The sequence below is a fragment of the Mastigoproctus giganteus genome, chromosome 8 (genome assembly GCF_048544385.1).
Source record: "Mastigoproctus giganteus isolate SK-2022 chromosome 8, ASM4854438v1, whole genome shotgun sequence".
Classification (NCBI taxonomy): Eukaryota; Metazoa; Arthropoda; class Arachnida; order Uropygi; family Thelyphonidae; genus Mastigoproctus; species Mastigoproctus giganteus.
Genome location: NC_143582.1, coordinates 183898930 through 183918979, shown reverse-complemented (window position 1 = coordinate 183918979; position 20050 = coordinate 183898930). Strand labels below are relative to the sequence as shown.

Below are 20050 nucleotides of genomic sequence, written 5' to 3'. Positions count from 1 at the left end.
TCTGTCCCTTTCTTCATACATACCAACATACATAATTACATTTTATCTGTGATATATACATTTTTACTAATTTATTACTTACATCTAATCATCAACCAATCCTAGTTATATTAAATTAAAATAAGAATTATTTACGCAGCATTAGGAATATCCTCCATACTACTGTTTTTTTTTTTGTTTTTTTTTTTTAATTCATAACACACAAAGGCAATTTTCCAGTTACTATACATTCATTTGGATGCTTTTTGTTTGGTGTGGAGGTGTGAAATTCTGTCTCAGATAGAGTATGATGGCTGTAGCCCCTTTGAAGAAGTTGACAATCAAAGATATGGCAATATACCTTTACTAATTATATTAATGATGATCATACCATTTCACAAACTACTTATTCTTGCTACCACTCCTGACCTATGAGAATATCATTATTATTATCTATAATTTTCTGATTTATTGCTAATCCATGCAAATGTAAGTATTGTATTTATATTTGCTTCTAACTTTTAGTATTCATTTTCTTTATTTCCACTATTCTTTATTAGTCTTGCTACTATTCTTTATTCTTTGAACACTCCACCTATGTCATTCATATTTCATTCATTTAGACAGACGTACACTGCCACACCATTAATATTTTTGACACTTGCATATCTAAAAAAAAAAAAAAATACGCCTTTATTTACACGAAAACTAATAATGTGTGCTGAAATTTAGTCTTTTATGAGAGCCTCTGGTCTGCATGGAACACTCTCCACCATTTTTTGTAAATATCCTCTGACATATTCTGCGATTCAGCATTCAAACTAGCAACCAGTTTAGCTCTGTTTTTTTTTTTTTTTTTTTTTTTTTGGGAAGTCGCTCCTCATACACACACGATGAATCAATTCATTCCAGAAGTTCTCTATAGGATTGCGGGCAGGCTCTGGGCTGGCCAGTCCAACTTTTTGATACTCATGTCTTTAAACCAGTCCGTCATAATGTGAGCAGTATGATGTGGAGCTTATCCTGCTGATACAGGTATGGGTCTTCCCTGATGTGCTGCCGCAACGTATGTAATTCATCATTGTCTAGGACACCTGGATAGACCTCAGCATTCATGGTTTTGTATAAAAAAACCAATGGCCCCATGCCAAACCAAGAAAAACAGGCTCATCAAGCTACTTTTGTCATGCTCCATTGTCAGGATGATATGGTCTGGCGGGTAGCTTTCTCTAGGCATCCATTGCACCAAGGCATGACCATCAGTTTGGTAGACCACGTACCCACAAACTGTCACTCCGAAGTATAACTTTCCATTGATCTATGGTCTAAAGACAGTAGGACCTTACACCAAGCTAGATGGCATCTGGCATTAGCCAGGGTGATTAGTAGCTTGTGGGCAGTGCATGACCTGGTACCCCACATCATGCAGGGTCCTGCACACTATAAAGGTGATGACATGTGTCCCATCTTATTGAGGGACAATGTGTACTGTGGCAATATCAACCTGCATTCTGAAGATGATTCTTCAGGGCTCTCCTGCCATGTTCCATCAGCTTCGGAGGTTTTCCAGGTTGTTTCATGATGGTTTCAGCAAGTCTGCTTCTATTTGCAAATCAAACCACTAGTTGACCTAGAGTTCAGTATATTGAAATGTCATGCACAGACTGACTGCTTGTGTAGCATATGTATCATATCATTCTGCACTGGAAGTCTTGACCTTTTTGATTATGATAGCTTGCATTTGCAGTCGTACTACTGTCTACTCGAAGGCCTACAAGCATATTTATTGTTGTGTTTGACAAGTGGTGCCTGGGAGGACACTGCCAATTATCAATGGAGGGGTGTCCAGATATTAATGATAGGGCAAGGTATGTGTGTAGCTATATATGTTGAACAGGATAACGAGAAAGTGGAAATATGGAGGTAGTAGACTAAGGTAGTCAAAGGCAGCAAATGCAAAACCTATGCAGAGAATGGGAAATAAAGGAAAAAAAAAAAAGAGAAAGTATAATAAGAGAGAAATAATTACAAAATTTACAAAATAAGGATGCTGCCACACAACTTACAAAATCAGCCTCTTCTCAGATATCAATAGCCAGGATTGCAAGCAAAATAGCAACGTATCTTCATTGCTGATGCAAACCACAAGCCAAAGGGTAAAAAACAAATGTAAATAAAAATGAGAATTTTTTCTTACCAAAATAAATGAAAATAATTTTTTTACAAGAATTAAAAGGGAAGTTTTTTGAAAATGGCCTTGTCTTCATGGCATCAACTGTAAAGATGACATTATGAAGATGAGAAATTAAAAACTGGAATTGACAAGAGAAATTTCTAGAAACATAACTTACTAGTCTAATCCACGTAAAGGTAAACAGATTTGAAAACATAGTAATATATAAGTAGCCTTGGAAAAACTTACATTATAGAGACATGAGTAAAAGGTGGCAACACAAATGTACACAGGACAAAATGAAAAAACTAAATAATGTGTGCCAGTGAGATACAAATATAAAGTTATATGACAATGGTACCAGCATTAGCAAAGGCATACGATGCAAGAAAGCAAGCTTATGCAGCATCAGACAAAAAAAACCCATTTCACCCCTCCATTCGTTCCAAATGCCTGTCCAGCTCAGGCTTAAATTTATTTATGCTATTAGCTTCCACAACAAAAGATGGAAGTCTGTTCCACCAATCAACTACCCGCTGACTAAAGGCAAACTTCCGCACATCTATCCTACAACTGTCTTTCCTCAATTTGAATTTATGCCCTCTCAGGTGATTATTCTGAGCAAGAGGAAGAATCCCAATCAGCATTCAGCTTGCTCAACCCATTCAAGGCATTATACACCTCAATCAGATCATAGCTGGTGCGTATTCTCCAGGCACTGCAATTTGCAGAACTTAAGACTTTCTTGGTAAGAGCACCCCTTTGTTCCTCTCACCAATCTTGTTGCCCTTCTTTGTACTCGTTCTAGCAACTCTACATCCTTCCTAAAATGAGGCCTCCAGACCTGTACACAGTACTCTAGGTGTAGCCTAACCACTGCCTTGTATAACGGGATAATCACCTCCCTGTCTCTGCTAGCAAAATTCTATATATCATTGACAAGACTCCATGACCTGCCCTGGCAGCCCATCTGCACTGCTCAGCAAACTTCATATTTGACTGCACAATTACCCCCAGGCCTTTTTCACCTTCCACTTCCCTATTCATTTAGTGCCACACAGTTGGTATGTTTCTCTTCGGTTACTGCTACCCATATGCAGTACTTTGCATTTGTCAATGTTAAACTTCAGTTGCCACTTCTCAGCCCATTTTCCCAACTTATCTAGATCCAGCTAGAGTAGCATACTGTTATTAACAACCCTGCCAACCTTTGTATCATCTGCAAACTTTGACATTAAGCTTGATATATCTTCATCAATATCATTGATAAATATACAACACAACAATGGGCCTAACACTGAACCTTTGGGGGACTCCACTAATAATATTAGTCCATGAAGAGCAGTACCCATTAACCACCACTCTTGTCTTCTCCCACTCAACCATCCTTATATCCATTGTAGCAACTTGCCCTTAATGCCATACTGCTCCAATTTGTACTAGTTTTCCATATGCAACAGTATCAAAAGATTACCTGAAATCTAAGTATATGATATCAAAATTATTTTTTGCATTCAGTTCCTTTGTGACCCCATCATAGTATCCAATCAAATTGGTCAGACAAGACTTCCCCTTAACAAACCCATGAATGTGCCTGAATTATTACTGCAGTCTTGTCTAGATAATCCTGCAGTGCTTCTTTAACCAGTGGCTTTATTATTTTCCCTGGAACAGAATAGGTCTGTAGTTACTCGTGTCACACTTTGATCCCCATTTGTGAATTGGAGATACATTTGTACATCTCCAGTCCGTGGGGACTTCCTGCAAGTCCAAGGATGCGCTCATAATTATGGCTAAGGGTTTGCTTACTTCCTTTGCTGCCTCCTTTAATATAACTGGATAGGTACCATTCACCCCAGGTGCCTTTCTTATGTTTAACTTCAACAATTTCTCCTCCGCTTTGCTCTCAGTTATTACAAAATCATTCAACTCCCCTACAGAGTCTGATAAACATCTGGCCCTCTCCTCATGTGTGAATGTAGATGCAAAATGCTCATTTAGTCAGCAGCTATCTGAGAATGATCACCTACAGCCAAACGATTGATATCAAGTGGACCAGTCTGATTCATACCCTTCCTTTTAGAGTTTATATAAGTAAAGGAGTCTTTGCTGTTTTTCTTTGCATCCTTTGCCAAAGATTTTTTATAATCTGTCTTTTCTTGGCTAATCTCCTTTGTGTGACTGATTACACACCATTTACTAAAGGCTTCTGTGTCACGTGACAATTTATGTGCATCCTATGCATTTTTCTTGTCTGCCATGAGTCTCATTGGTTCATCTGACATCCATTTGGCCTGAACGTAGAGCAGTATTTCTTAGATGGAACAAAAAGCCTAGTAGCTTCCAAGATTACTCCCTTGAATGCTTCCCATTTAGAATTTGCTGTTGGTAACATCATCAGCTGGTCCCACTGTATAGAACCTAAAAAATCTCTGAGACCACTGTAGATGCCTTTACAAAAGCAAAAACTCTTCTCTTTACCCCTGATGTAGTTACATCTTTAAGTAAATCCCACATCATCAGTACACTGTGATCACTGCTACTAGTGATTCCTTTATCTGTAGATTTTTAATGCATGTATAATCGCTGCTGATAATCAGATCAAGAGTGTTACTCCCTCTTGTTGCCTCTCTAACATTCTGCTGTAGAAAATAATCATCTGATAAATCCACAAAAGCCTTGCTAGTGTGCAAGTGACCAACCCACAAGTTCTAGTCTATATCTGGGAACTTAAAATCTTCCATTATAAGACACTTAATTTACTGGCCCACTCTACTTCTCTGTCCATCTATGTCAACTGGATGCACTTCATTAGATTTTATGTGTTTCTTAACTAACAGCATAACCCCTCCTCCCTTCCTATCTGTACATATTGTACTCCCGAAATTCCAATTCTGCATCCCTTATATCCGACAGGCATCAAGTCTCTGATACAGTTCATGACTTCATTTAGTGTGATGTTTCTATGCAATGTATGTATGATGCATACAAAAACTCCCCTTTTAATCCTTGTAAAAAATTATTTTGTTCATAGAATTTTATTTTCATTTATTTTGATAACAAAAAAAATTTTTTTTTCATTTACGTTTATACTTTTTACCATTTATCTTGTGTTTAACATCAGAAATGAAGACCCATGTTGCTATTTTGCTTGCAATCCTGGCCATTGACACCTGATGAGCTGCCAATTATGTAAGTTGTGTGGCAACATCCTTATTTTATCAATTTTGTAATTATTTATCTCTTATTATACATTTTTTTTGTTACCTTCTATCACTATCTCTGTCATGTTTTTTTTCACTTTTTTGTATTTTTATATATACACAAACACACACATATATATGATTTTCAAATTTGCATGAAATGAATGTAAGAGCATATTTTACAGCTAAAAATAAGAAAAGTTCCTATAATCATGCATTTCAAAAGTCTTTACTTCCAAGATATTAAACAGCAATCATTAGACACTGAATAGTATACACAAATAAATGAGAAAAATATGCACCAAAACGTTATTATATACAATAATACTTTGCATTTATTGTACCACCATTAATTGAACTATGATTTCTTTGTAACAACACAGTTAATGAAAATTAAGAATAAGGATAAATTTACAACTCTTATGTTGTTTAGAGTAAACAACAATATATTTTTCAATGTGATCCATTTGAAAACTGTATGTGTGTTTAGTTATAAGGAGAGAACAATCTTTCCTATTGTCAGAAGTAACAAGCCTAAATTTTAGAATGTGAGTTTTTGAAGCTTTCACTTCAAATGGAAGTTATTCTTAATTTTCATTAAAAAGTCATCTATTTTTCTTAAAAATATGAAATCCAGAGTTCTTTTTTGAAAACATTATCAAATTTATATCTTATTCTGTCTCTTAAGCTTCTGGGTGCAGTTTAATTTCGATTTTGTGCATATTACAGCTATTTACACGATCAGTGCATATATACTCTTAAAAAAATATAGGCACTAGGAAGATGACACATAGATGGCTAGTTTAATAGAGCAGAAAAAGATGGCATTGGAAAGTACAAAAGCCTATAACAACCACAAGCTGATTTGTAAAAGTACAAATATGTTAGGCTGGCAAAGCCTGAGTATGAGAACTCCCTGGCTAAGAGAGCAAAGAATTGGGACAAGAAATTTTTCATGGATGTGAGTATAATGAAGGAGGATAAATGAATTAGAGAAAAGCCTTGCATAATGGGCATGGAAAAGCATTAGACAGCCCTGCTGGTAAATTGAACAGTTATTTTGCATCAATCTTTACTGATGAAATACCCTCCACAGTGAGGACTTGCTGAGTGAAGGAGGCTATTTTCAAACCAAGGCTAATTTCATACTGCTGAGTGCAGCTCAGCAGTATGAAATTAGTGATATTGAAATTACGGAAGATTGTTTATTAGAAAAATTTTCATGACTAAAGGAAACTAAGGCTCCTGGAGTCGTGACATATAACTAGTAATTTTGGGGAGGCAGCACAAGAGAGAATGCATTGAACCTTTAAGGTTAATTACGACGGCATCACTGGACTCAGATGAGAGATTCTCTGGATTGCAGAAATGTAAATATATCGAAATACATAATGGCAGCTCTAAAAGCAGTGTGATAATTACAGATCAGTTAGTCTGACTTCAGTGGTAAGGAATATCCTACAAGCAATTAATAAAGAGTTCAATGCAGGGGCATTTAGATGGAAATGGAATTCGGAACGATACACAATGTCGTTTTGTAATGGGAAAATCACTTTCAAGCCTGGTTAGCAATTTTGACAATCACTGATGGACTGAATGCAGGGAACATTTTTCAACATTTATTTTGATTTTATCAAATAACTTGTTTCAGACCTTCTTGGGAGGTTACTATATAAGGAGGTTAGGCAAGGGAAGGCAGATGAGAAACCTTTGGCAAAGGAAGCAAAGAAAAACAGCAGACTTCTTTACTTATATAAACTCTAAAAGGAAGGGGATGAATCAGATTGGTCCACTTGATATCAAAGGTTTGACTCTAGATGATCATTCTCAGATAGCTCCGTAGCCAAGTGGTCAGGAGCGGGAGTGCACGCTCTTTGAGTAGACCGGGGTTCAAGCCCCTGACTGCTGAATACCGTTGATCTGCCAACCCGCACTGGATCAGCGTGGCAGATTTTGGTCCATTTCCCTCAGCATGAATTGTTGAGGAGGCTTCCATCCTGCAGTGGGTTGATATAATGGCTGCACTTTACCTTTTACCTCAGATAGCTGTCAAACTGAATGAGGATTTTTCATCTACATTCACACATGAGGAGTTATTCAAGGATGAGAAGGCCAGATGTTTATCAAACTCTAACAGGGAGTTAAATGATTTTGTAATAACTGAGAGCAAAGCAGAGCAGAAATTATTGAAATTAAACATAAGAAAGGCATGTGGGATGGATGGGATCTATCCAGTTTTATTAAAGGAGACAGAAAAGGAAATAAGCAAACCCTTAGCCATAATTAAGAGAGCATCCTTGGATTCAGGGGATGCCACACAGACTGGAGATGTACAAATGTATCTTCATTTCACAAATGGGGATCAAAGAGTGACACGAGTAACTACAGACCTATTCTGTTCCAAGGAAAATAATGGAGCCACTGGTTAAAGAAGCACAGCAGGATCATCTAGACAAGACTGCAGTAATAATTCAGGCACAGCATGGGTTTAAGGGGAAGTCTTCTCTGACCAGTTTGATTGGATACTATGATGTGGTCACAAAGGAACTGGATGCAAAAAATAATTTTGATATCATATACTTGGATTTCAGGAAATCTTTTGATACTGTTGCACACGGAAGACTACTGTACAAATGGAACAGTATGGCATTAAGGGCAAGTTTCTACAATGGATAAAAGGATGGTTCAGTGGGAGAAGACAGAGTGGTAATCAATGGACACTGCTCTTTGTGGACTAATTTTATTAGTGGACTCCACCAAGGTTCGGTGTTGGGCCCATTGTTGTTTTGTATATTTATCAATGATATTTATGAAGGTATATCAAGCTTAATGTAAAAGTTTGCAGATGATACAAAGGTTGGCAGGGTTGTTAATAACAGCGATGACAGTATGCTGCTGCAACAGGATCTGGAAAAGTTGGGCAGATGGGCTGAGAAGTGGCAACTGAAGTTTAACATTGAAAAATGCAAAGTACTGTATATGGGTAGCAGTAACCACAGAGAAATGTACCAACTGGGTGATGTTACATTCAGGGTAGTGGAGAATGAGAGACCTGGGGGTAATAGTGCAATCAGATATGAAGTTTTCTGAGCATTGCAGACAGGCAGTCAGAGTAGGTCATGGGGTCTTGTCAATGATATACAGAAATTTTGCAAGCAGGGATAAGGAAGTGATTATCCCCTTGTATAAGGAAATGGTCAGGCCACATCAGGCCACAGGTCCAGAAGCCTCATTTTTGGAAGGATGTAGAGTGTTAGAATGAGTACAGAGAAGGGTAACAAGACTGGTGAGGGGAACAAATGGGTGCTCTTATGAAGAAAGGCTTAAAAACTGCAGCATCGGAAGATGAGGCACCCGCAAGGTATCTGATTGAGGTGTATAAGGCCTTGAATGGATTGAGTAGGCCCAATGCTCATGGAATTCTTCCTCTTGCTCAGATTACAAACCTGAGGGGGCATAAACTGAAACTGAGGAAAGACAGTTTGTTGAATAGATGTGCAGAAATTTGCCTTTAACCAGCGGGTAGTTAATTGCTGTAACAAACTTCCATCTGTTGTTGTGGAAGTTGACAGCTTAAATAAATTCAAGGAAAAATTGGATAAAATTTTGGAGTGAATGGATTGGTGAAATGGGCTTGCTTTCTTGCATCATATGCCTCTACTAATGCTAATAAGCTGGAACATGTTGGGATCATGGGTAAGATTCTAGGATGAGTTGTAGGCTGGCTGCAGAACAAGAGGTGGAGGGTTGCGATTAATGGTAAGACTTATGATTAATAAGTCTAACCATTGGCCTAATAATATAAGTGAGGTCTCCAAGGATGCGTGTGGGGATTACCGTTGTTTTTGATTTCCTTAAATGACATCAATGAATGGCTGGAAGGTGTGATGTCAAAATTTGCAGATGATGTAAAGGTGGGGAGAGTGGTATGATCAGCACATCTTGACAATGACAGACTTCGTTGGTGGTTGGAAAAGTAGCAGCTATATTTCTATGCAGCAAATGCAAGGTGTTACATATGGAAATTAGTTAGCAATCTCAAAATAACATACAATTTGTGGGGTTGATTTAAAAACAGTAGAGAAAGAAATTGATTTGGTTTTTTTTTTTTTTTTTTTGATTTGGTAGTTGTTGGCGCATCGGCTTCTGTGGCCATATTGCACCTCCCAAGGTTTTTGCAGTACTTTGATCCAAGCCCGAGGCGGGAATCGAACCCGCGACCTTTGGGTTGCCGGGCAGGTACTTTACCCACTCGGCTAGCCCGGTCGGCAAATTGATTTGGAAGTTACAATACAGGCAGAGAGGAAGCTGTTCAAGCAGTGTAAAGAGATGGCAAAGAATAATGAGGTCATAAAGCAACTGGAAGATAGCACCTGAAATACTGTCTGAGTATAGAGAATGCACCAAAAAAATTACATTGAACTTCCCGAAAGGTTGCAATGGTGGGAAACCCCCTTTTTTCAAAGGATTTTGACCAATCTTAATGCTAAGAAAGCTCCAGGTCCTGATGGTATTTCTCTACTTGTTCTTAAAACCTGCGCTCCTGAACTTTTTTCACTTTCTTATTCTAAAGGCGTTTTTCCTTCTGCTTGGAAATTTCCTCATATCCAGCCAGTTCCAAAAAAGGGCGACATATCCCTCCCATCCAATTATTGTCCTATTGCAATTACTTCTACTCTTTCTAAAGTAATGGAGATACCAATTAACCGGCAACTCAAACTATCTAGAAATCTTCAGTCCGATCAACGATTGCCAGTATGGATTCCGTAAGTGTTGATCCACTGGTGATATTCTGGCTTATGTTAACCATTTATGGACAAATTCAATGGAAAAGTTCAGTGAAACTCAAGCAGTTGCTCTTGACATCTCAAAAGCTTTCGAATGTGTTTGGCATAAAGGTTCAGTTCTTAATGATCTTCTTCTTTGACTGACTGCACATCCTATCAAGTTTTGCCTATGACAGCACATTGCATTCCACTTTCCATTTTGAGAAACCTTGCCCTGCTCAATCAGCTTCAACTTCTCGAATATCTGCTACCAATTCCTTAAATGCGGATCTCCAAGTAATTCTCCAGTGGGGCAAAGACAGCTTGTTGATTTCAATCCTTCTAAAACTCAGTCCTGTCGTATAACTCGCAAAAAGATTTCTTCCGCTCCTATGCTTATCTTTGGTGACACTGATTTCTAGGCAAAATGATATCTCCTTTGGGGATTAACCTGACTTCTAATCTCTCTTGGCACAAGCACATTACAAATATTGCTTCCTCTGCATCTAAAAAACTTGGTTTTCTCTTTCACTTTCAGCTTGACGTTACTTTTCTCCCAAATAGCTGTTCACTCTGTACAAATTGCAAATCCACCCTACCATGTAATTTGTTCCCACATCTGGGGTGGTGCCCCCAAAATCTCTTTCAGGCTTCTAGATTCCATTCAGAAGAGGGCAGTTAGGTTAATTAATAACTCATCTCTAACAGAGTCTCTGCACTCTTTGTATTGTGTCTACTGCATGCCTTTTCTACAGATACTTCTATGGGCACCATTCTTCTGAATTGGCTTCTATAATTCATACTCTCTCTTTCAAAACTAGCCCAAACACGTGTTGCCACCAGCCAACATCCATTTACTGTTCAACTTCAAACTCACAGAACCAACCTTTTACCTTCCTTGTTTATTCATTCATTCCTTCGTACATATTTCCTGAAAATCACTGTCTACAGAAGTTCAAGTCTAATGTCAACAAACATCTTCTTTCGTGTTTTCAACCTCGAAGCCATGCTCAGTACTAAGTACTATAGGTACTCTAATACTTCTCGTGTTTGGGATTTTCATTAAAAAAAACCAAAAAAAAAAAAAAAAAAAAACCATGCTTGTTTTTTTGAGATCTGAAAGCCTTTGAATATGTGGGCTATAGAGCTTCATAATCAGGCACCTTAGGTCTATTGACTGAGGTCTATAATGCTCTGAGTGAATAGTAAAACAAATGGAAGTGAAGTTTTCACTGTTATAAACAATTCCAGAACTAGGGCTACAAATTAAAATTACAGGGAAAGAAGTTTAAAGTGGATTGTAGCAAGTTGAACTTAGCCAGCAAGTTATTAATTACTGGAATAAGTAACTTCTATCAGTAGTTGAAGTTGATTGACAGTTTGGGGAAATTCAAAGGTCAAATGGATAGCCACGTATGTGAAGAGGGAAACACATAGGTAATTTATTTTCTTTATATATTTATATATTTTATTTTTAAATTATTTATTTATTATTTTGGCTGGTGCAAAAAAAGCTTCTTGGTTTCTTGAATCTAATATAAATACTAAATTTCTAACTGAACTTTCTCTCTGTGTTCATCAATAGCATCCCTGAAAGGAAATCCCCATGTTTAAAGTTCAGATACAGAATTAAGTAGCCAAGCAAAATGAGTCTTGATGAACAGCAAATGTTTCTAATTAAAGAATCGAAAAGGACTGCCTTGGCAGCACCAACAGTTGCAACATTCACAGTATCTAAAGCATACTTTTATTTTTTTTTAATCCAAAATTTTTTTGACATAAAAACAATGTTGCATATAACTATGCCTACTTTGTCAAAATAGATTCTGGTGGAAGAGAAAGGTCAGGTACATACCTCTGTAAATAGCTACGTGTGAAGAGGCATTTTATGAAGATATTTTTATATAAAAAATGTCTATTAACTTCAAAATGTAAAAAACACAGCCCCCATATATGTCCACAAATTAAATGGTTTATTGATTGCCTAACAGTGGAAAAGAGGATTTCCTATATACAAAGGTATGTTCAATTAACTAAATAAAGTTACAATTGAAGTCAACATTTCAGATCTGTTCTGGGATTTCATTCTCGAGACAAGTTGCAATGCTGTAAAGGCAAGTGGACTCTTTTCAGCTTCAGTTCACAACTTGTTTATGATTGTTTAAGGCTTGTGGTTTTTGACATTTTCCACTCAGATAATTATTATCAATACAGTATTCGTGTTTAATTTATACTGACTGGAATACACTATTTGTTATTTCATTTTAAACAGAAATCCAGAATTCTTTGTGGATATATGCACAACCACATGAATGCATCCCTCGTGAACAATGAACAAGTAATAATAAAATCAAAGCTGCTAATATACACAGTGCAGCAATCAGAAAATGAGACTGATGTGATGAGATGAGTGCTGGTGCTGTCTTCTATTAGAAGTACACACGAAATTAAAGAGTGATTGTTCCTCAAGTATCATGGTCAAGGTCAGCAGAAATTGCTGCCATTTCAGAACGCAGTGTGAGATGAACTGCGTGTCTCTCCTGTGTCTGTTATGGAGGGACAATGGACCAAACAGCAAACATCAAGTTTTCTGTTTGACTGCGTAAAAATGCCATAGAAATGTTTCATATGATGAAGCAAGTGTATGGAGAAAATTGTCTGCTTTATGCACGTGTGTTCAAGTGGCATAAATGTTTCATGATGAAAGAGAATCACTGGAAGATGACAAATATACAGGCCCAGCAAAAATAGTTTGAATGCCAGAGCTAACTGAAAAGTTGTGGGAAATCATTATCAATGACAAATGTGCAATGCTGTGAACAATTTTAGAAAATATGTGCATTAATAAGGAAACCATTTTTGACAAATAATATTTATTTTTTTAATTTATTTATTTTTTTTTTTATGTGAACCCCAAACATGAGAGGTATTAGAACTTATAGAACTTAGTACCGTGCTTGGGTTGGAGGTTGAGAAGATGAAAGAAGATATTTGTTGACAATGGACTTGAACTTCTGTAGATTGTAATTTTCAGGAAATACGTATGAAGGAAGGTTGTTCCAGAAAACGGCAGTTGAATGAATAAATGAGGAAGATGAAAAGTTAATTCTGTGAGTTTGAAGTTGGACAGTAAATGGATGTTGGCTGGTGGCAGCACGTGTTTGGACTGTTTTGAAAGAGAGAGCGGGAATTATAGAAGCCAGTTCAGAAGAACAGTGCCCATGGAAGTATCTGTAGAAGAGGCATGCAGCAGAAACAGTACGTCTATGAGAAAGCGAGTGGAGAGACTCTGTTAGATGAATCATTAATTAACCTAACTGCCCTCTTCTGAATGGAATCACGAAGCCTGAGAGAGGTTTTGGGAGCACCATCCCAGATGTGGGAACACTATTCCATAGCAGGGCGGATTTGCGATTTGTACAGAGTGAGCAGCTGTTTGGAAGAAAAGTAACGCCGAGAGCGAAACAGAAAATCAAGTTTTTTAGATGCAGAGGAAGCAATATTTGTAATGTGCTTGTGCCAAGAGAGATTAGAAGTCAGGGTAATCCCCAAAAGAGATATATAATTTTGCCTAGAAATCGGAGTGTCACTAAAGATAAGCATAGGAGCAGAAGAATCCTTTTTTTGCGAGATATAAGACAAGACTGAGTTTTAGAAGGGTTGAAATCAACTAAGTTGTCTTTGCCCCACTGGAGAATTACCTGAAGATCGGCATTTAAGGAATTGGTAGCAGATTTTCGAGAAGTTGAAGCTGATTGAGCAGGACAAGGTTTCTCAAAATGGAAAGTGGAATGCAATGTGCTATCATCGGCAAAACTATGGATAGGATTTCCAGTCAATGGAAGAAGGTCATTGATATACAAAAGGAATAGAGTGGGGGAAAGAACTGAACCTTGGGGCACACCAGCATTAGTGGAGAAGTTAGAAGACAGAGAGCCATCTACCATCACCCTCAGTGAGCGATCAGAGAGAAAACTGGATAACCAATTACTAAAAACAGTTGGCAAACCATAAGATGGAAGACCTTTATGCCAAACACGATCAAAAGCCTTTGAGATGTCAAGAGCAACTACTTGTGTTTCACCGAATCTTTCCATTGAATTAGTCCATAAATAGGTAACATAAGCCAGAATATCGCCAGTGGATCGACACTGACGGAATCCATACTGGCGATCGTTGATCAGACAGAAGGTTTCTAGGTAGTTTAGGAGTTGGCGGTTAATTGATTTCTCCATTACTTTAGAAAGAGTAGAAGTAATTGCAATGGGACGATAATTGGATGGGAGGGATTTGTCACCCTTTTTAGGAACTGGCTGGATATGAGCACATTTCCAAGAGAAGGAAAGGAAAAACACCTTTGGAATAAGAAAGTGAAAAAAGGTGGCAAAGAACAGGAATAAGTTCAGGAGCACAGGTTTTGAGAACAAGTGGAGAAATACCATCGGGACCTGGAGCTTTCTTAGCATCAAGATTCATCAAAATCCTTCTGATATCCTTTTGACGGAAGACCACAGGAGGCATTGAATGGAGCGTGTTGGGAATGGTGGGAGGTGTTTTACCAAGATCATTAATACATGAGCTGGAAGAAAATTGGGATGCTAGCAGGTCAGTTTTATCCTTGGCTGAAGTGACAATAGAACCATCTGGTTTGGATAGAGGTGGGAGCAGAGATGGGCAAAAGTTGTGGCCAATAGCTTTGGCAAGAGACCAGAATGCTCGGCTACCATTAGGGCAAGAAGCAAGTTTTCTACTCTTAGCCTGTTCAAACTCTAGTTTGGACTGATTAATAACTGCTTTACAACTGTTCCGAGCTTTGGTGTAGGCAGAAAATGAAACTGAAGAATTAGAAACAAGCCAATTACGATATGCAACATTCTTCTCTTGAACAGCCTTAGCACATTTATTGGAAAACCAAGGTTTAGATAAGGGACGAGATTTTAAAGTGGAGTGTGGGATAAAGGATTCCATTCCTGTAAGAATAATTTCACTGACACGATCTAAGCAAACATTGACATCAGAAGTTTTGAAACAGTAATCCGACCAAGGAAAAGAAGAAAAGAAGTCTCGCAGGTCATCCCATTTTGCATTCTTGTAATGCCAAACAACACGAGGTTGGGAATAGCCACAAGATAAAGGTTCCATTGGAGAAGAGACAATCACCAAGTTGTGATCTGAAGTGCCTAAAGGAGCTCTCACTTCGACCGTGTACTTAGAAGGGTTGTTTGTGAGAAAAAGATCAAGCGTATTGGCTGTATGATTAGGGTTGTCCGGTATTCTTGTAGGTAAATGAACAATCTGTGCTAGGTCATTAGTAATTGCAAAAACCTCAGCACCTTGACCTGCTGGGTCGGTGTGACTAGAAAATGGAAGTCAGCTGGAGTTGTGAACATTAAAATCACCAAGGAAAATTACCTCACTGTTAGGAAAGTTGGACTGGAGAAAGTCAAGTTGCAAAGAGAGGAAGTCAAAGAGCTCCAAGTGATTAGTGGAGTTGGGAGAACGGTAGAGACAACAGATGAATTTGACACAATGAGGTAGAGAGATTTTAAGCCAGACAAGATCAAAGAGAGGAGATTCCAAATTGCCAATCTGACAGGGAATATCAGAACGGACATATGCACAAGTACCACCTTTGAGGCGAAAGGAATCATACAGCGAATAATTTGGGCATCTGAGATGAGCAGTAGTTGAATCAATGGATAACTGAGATTCTGTCAGAAAAAGTACATGGGATTTGGCAGACTGCAAGTGGAAATGGACATTGTTGAGATTAGAATTGAGACCACGTATATTTGTGAAATGAATTAGGAAGTCTTTATTAGGAATAACCCAGATTTGAAGAAAACAAAGGTCTGTGCGTAGTTTGTTCCACATTCTTTAATGGATGGTCAAAATAATAGCACAAGTTAAACACTGCCTACTTCTGGGGTACTGAATGTATGAGTGAAGGGCTATATTTCTAAGTGGTTTTCAAAATTTAACTCTTCTTCAGTTTCTTCTTCTACTCTGACAAATACAAAACAGTGCAAACTATGTCTAAGTATAACTATGGTTTGACTACCAATTATGTAAATGATTATATAAATGACAATGGCTGATTTTTGGCAATAAAAAAATTGATATATTTTACAATATTTTTAACCACAATAACTAAAACTCTCTTGAGGAAATATAATAAAATTAATTTTTTTCTTACTTGCAAGAAATTCTGCAAGATGGTGGACCTGTGTTCTTTTTTCTTCCACAAGGTACAGTAATTTTGGTAGAGCCGCAATAACAAGCAATAACAACTGTTTCTTGGCATGGAAAACAAGGCCCTATATGAATAAAATAAGGAATACATAGTAACATAACTAAATATAAAATGGTATTGTAGGAGTTTGCATATCTTGGTATTGTTGCATGAGAATTTAATAAGCTTAAGTAAAACAGTTACCTTTCATTTATTTGTTTGCAAATGTATTTTAACAAATTCAGTTAATGCCTTTCACATTGTCAATGCATCGGGTTTTCCTTCACAAAATCGTGCTAAGAAGCAAAATATATCACATTGCGAGAGAGAGAGAGAGAGAGAGAGAGAGAGAGAGAGAGAGAGAGAGAAATGATACTGCCTCTGGATAACAACAACAAAAAGCAAGGAAGCAAGTATAATGTTTCTCTTGAGTAGTACAGTGTTTAATGATTACGTGATAAAAGAGATTAAAAATTTTGTCAACTGACAGCAGATACCTACAATTATAGATTTGTATATGTTCTATATACTGTTAAGGTTAAATGATATGAGTTTTTTTGCAGAAGGATTGCACTGATTATTCTGCGGTGGTAAAATTTTCAAATTAAACACTGTTGCCATGGAATATGTTAGCTGTTGACAGAATACAGAGAATAGGAACTGCATGTTATTAAAAAATAAAAAAAAGGGCTCATTTGAGAAGCATAATTATATGATTGATTTAAGTTGGTAGCTTTCATAAAAGAGGTACATAATGTAAAACATAAGAGACTTAGCACATTAATGCATGAGAAAAGAAATATTAAGTACTGCTATGCATGGAATGCTAACACTCAGTTTTTACTCGCATGGAAAGAATTACTTTGATAGTTATTAACTTTGTTTATAGTGAGAGAAAGCTTATTTATGTTTTTAGTAAGATATTCTTACCTAGCTAATATCACTGATTTATTAAATTGGTTGAGAAGTTTGCAAATTTTGCATGATAGCTTTTCATTAACTTATTGTGCATGTTGTTTCTTTCTGACGCATTATAAAAATAATGCGTAAGTTAAAGGAGATTGACCTTAGCTGCAGCAATCTGGAAAAAGAGAAGAAAAAATGGGGAACCAAAGTTTACAATGGGATATCTTTTTGTTAAGAATGTTACCTGGCCAGTTTTCCTTGTTACATATGCAAAGTTTAGTACATAGATATTTTAAATTCTGAAAAGCTGCTGAAGCATTAACATCACTTCATTTTTGGGAAGTGAATGGCTGATCTTCAAAATATAATATTAAAATAAATTAATAGCACATCTATAAGAAGCATGGAAGGTGAGCCAAGTCTAGAACCCTTTTGTGAGTGGGTTTCTGGACTACATGAATATAAACCTATTTTTTTAAATTTTATTTGTTTCAGAGAATTTGAAAATCTATAAAAATTGAAAAACTATGTATACAAATGTTTTTAAATATTTTTTTTCATATTACTTTTTGAACATTACAGCAGAACTGATATGCATTTATTTGATGATATTGGTCAGAGTAATCTTTGCATATACCTCAAGAATTCTTGTTCGTTACCACAGCAGATCATATAGTAGTAGTAGTGGCATGTGATGCAAGAAAGCATGTGTATGAGCTTATGCAGCATCAGCCAAAAAAAAAAAAAAAAAAAAAAATCACACCATTCCCTCCAAATGCCTGTCCAGTTCCTCCTTAAATTTATTCAACCTATCAACTTCCACAACAACAGATGGAAGTTTGTTCCAGCAATTAACCACCCGCTGGCTAAAGGCAAATTTCCGCACATCTATTCTACATGTCTTTTCTTAATTTGAATTTATGCCCCCTTAGGTTCGTAATCTGAACAAATGGAAGGATCCCATCAGAATTCAGCGTGCTCAAACCCATTCAAGGCCTAGCAAGATGTTCCGAGGGCAGCAACATTTCAAATGAACAGGTAGCTAATTACAGGGAAGCAAGCTTAAATAACTTAGGTAATTAACTACACACGAACACTAAGTCTTATTTGTTTAGAGTAATGTCAGAATTGTTGTCAATAAAATGAGTGAATTCAAACTGCTGGTTAGGACAAGTAATGCTGATATAATGGAGCTTACGGAAATGTGGTGGTGCCTAGAAATAGGGGATGACAAGTTTCAGTATAGTATGTACAATGTATTTAGGAAGGATAGGACAGATAGAAGGGGTGGTGGGGTCATATTTCTTATCAAAAGAAGCCCGAGCACAACGAAAGCTTTCCAAAACTCAGAAGTTTCGCATGCTACTATAGAATCTGTATGGTGAGAGATAGTTGGAAGCAAAGGTATAATGAGAGTGGGAGTAATCTACAGGCCAAGTGATTGTGAAGATTATGATGAGAGCCTCTACATGAAAATGAAATGGGCAAGTAAGCATAATTGTCTTATGGGTGATTTTAATTTGCCTCTAATTGACTGGAGCAAATGGGAAGGAAACTTTACATGGGGGACAAAATTTTTAAATCAACTAGATGATTGTTATTTGTATCAACATGTCAGAGAAAGTACTAGAGAAAAGAACATTCTGGACTTGACCATTACCCATGAACCAGATGACATAATAGGGCTGACAGTACAGGAACCAGTAGCAGGAAGGAATTCCAGAGTTCTACAGTGGATGACGAAGAGACAGAGCTAGCAGTAGTTAAAGGCAAAGGAATGGGTTATAATTTCAAAAGAAATTACAATGGCTTAAGGTGCTACATGACCTCTATTAACTAGGTCAACTGAATTATGGTATAACTTTAAAACATTAATCACGGAAGCCTTGAATGTGTACACACACACACACACACACACACACACACACACACACACACACACACACACACACACACACACACACACACACACACACACACACACACACACCATTAAAAATACTCCATGAGAAGGATTCCAAGTTGGATTAATAATGAAGTTGCCAGATTACTTGAGCAGAGAAAGATTGGATGTAAAAGTTACAGAGCAATAAAAAGTGCCAAAGCCTATAACAGCTTCAAATTGATCTGTAATAGTGCCACAGAAAAGGTTAGGCTGACAAAGCAGATTATGAGAAATCACTGGGAAAGAGAGCAAGGGGATTCCTTATCCCCTTTCTCTCTTGTGGGGATAAGGAATTCTTTACATATATAAGACACCCCGTATTAGATACCCCAGCTGATATTGCAGATGAACTCAACAGTTACTTTGCATCGATATTTACAGAAGGGTGGACCATTTAGATATAAATAGAATTTTGAAGGATACACAGCATGGTTTTAGTAAAGGGAAAATCATGTTTAACAAATCAGGTTAGCTATCTTGACAGGGTAACTCATGAGCTAGATTTAGGAAATAATAATTTTGACATTGTTTATTTATATTTCAGCAAAGCATTTGACTCAGTTCCACATGAGCGGTCACTTTATAAGCTGGAAGGTTGGAATCACAGTGAAAATCCTTATATGGATAGCAGGATGGCTTGAGAGCTGGTGGCAGAAGGTTATGATAAATGGTTATTCTTCAGATTGGGTTAATACACTAGTGTGCAAAACTTAAGGACCAACACTATTTCTAAAGGTTACAACTACAAAATCTTTATTTAAGGTACTCTTTACTGATAAGAGTAGATTCAGTCTCAGCAGCGATTCTGGACGTTGGCCAATCTGGCAAGAGGTTGGCACACAGTAT

General features: G+C 37.2%; 1 protein-coding gene across 2 annotated transcripts in view; it reads right to left on the bottom strand.

Annotated features, from left to right (window-relative positions):
- Positions 1 to 20050, bottom strand: part of LOC150082059 (NF-X1-type zinc finger protein NFXL1) — a 252064-nt gene that overhangs the window by 65030 nt on the left and 166984 nt on the right. For both annotated transcript variants that reach the window (XM_090379082.1, XM_090379083.1), the window contains exon 13: positions 16318 to 16438. In XM_090379082.1, coding sequence (XP_090235208.1) covers positions 16318 to 16438 — 121 coding nt within the window. The remainder of the gene's footprint in view (positions 1 to 16317; positions 16439 to 20050) is intronic.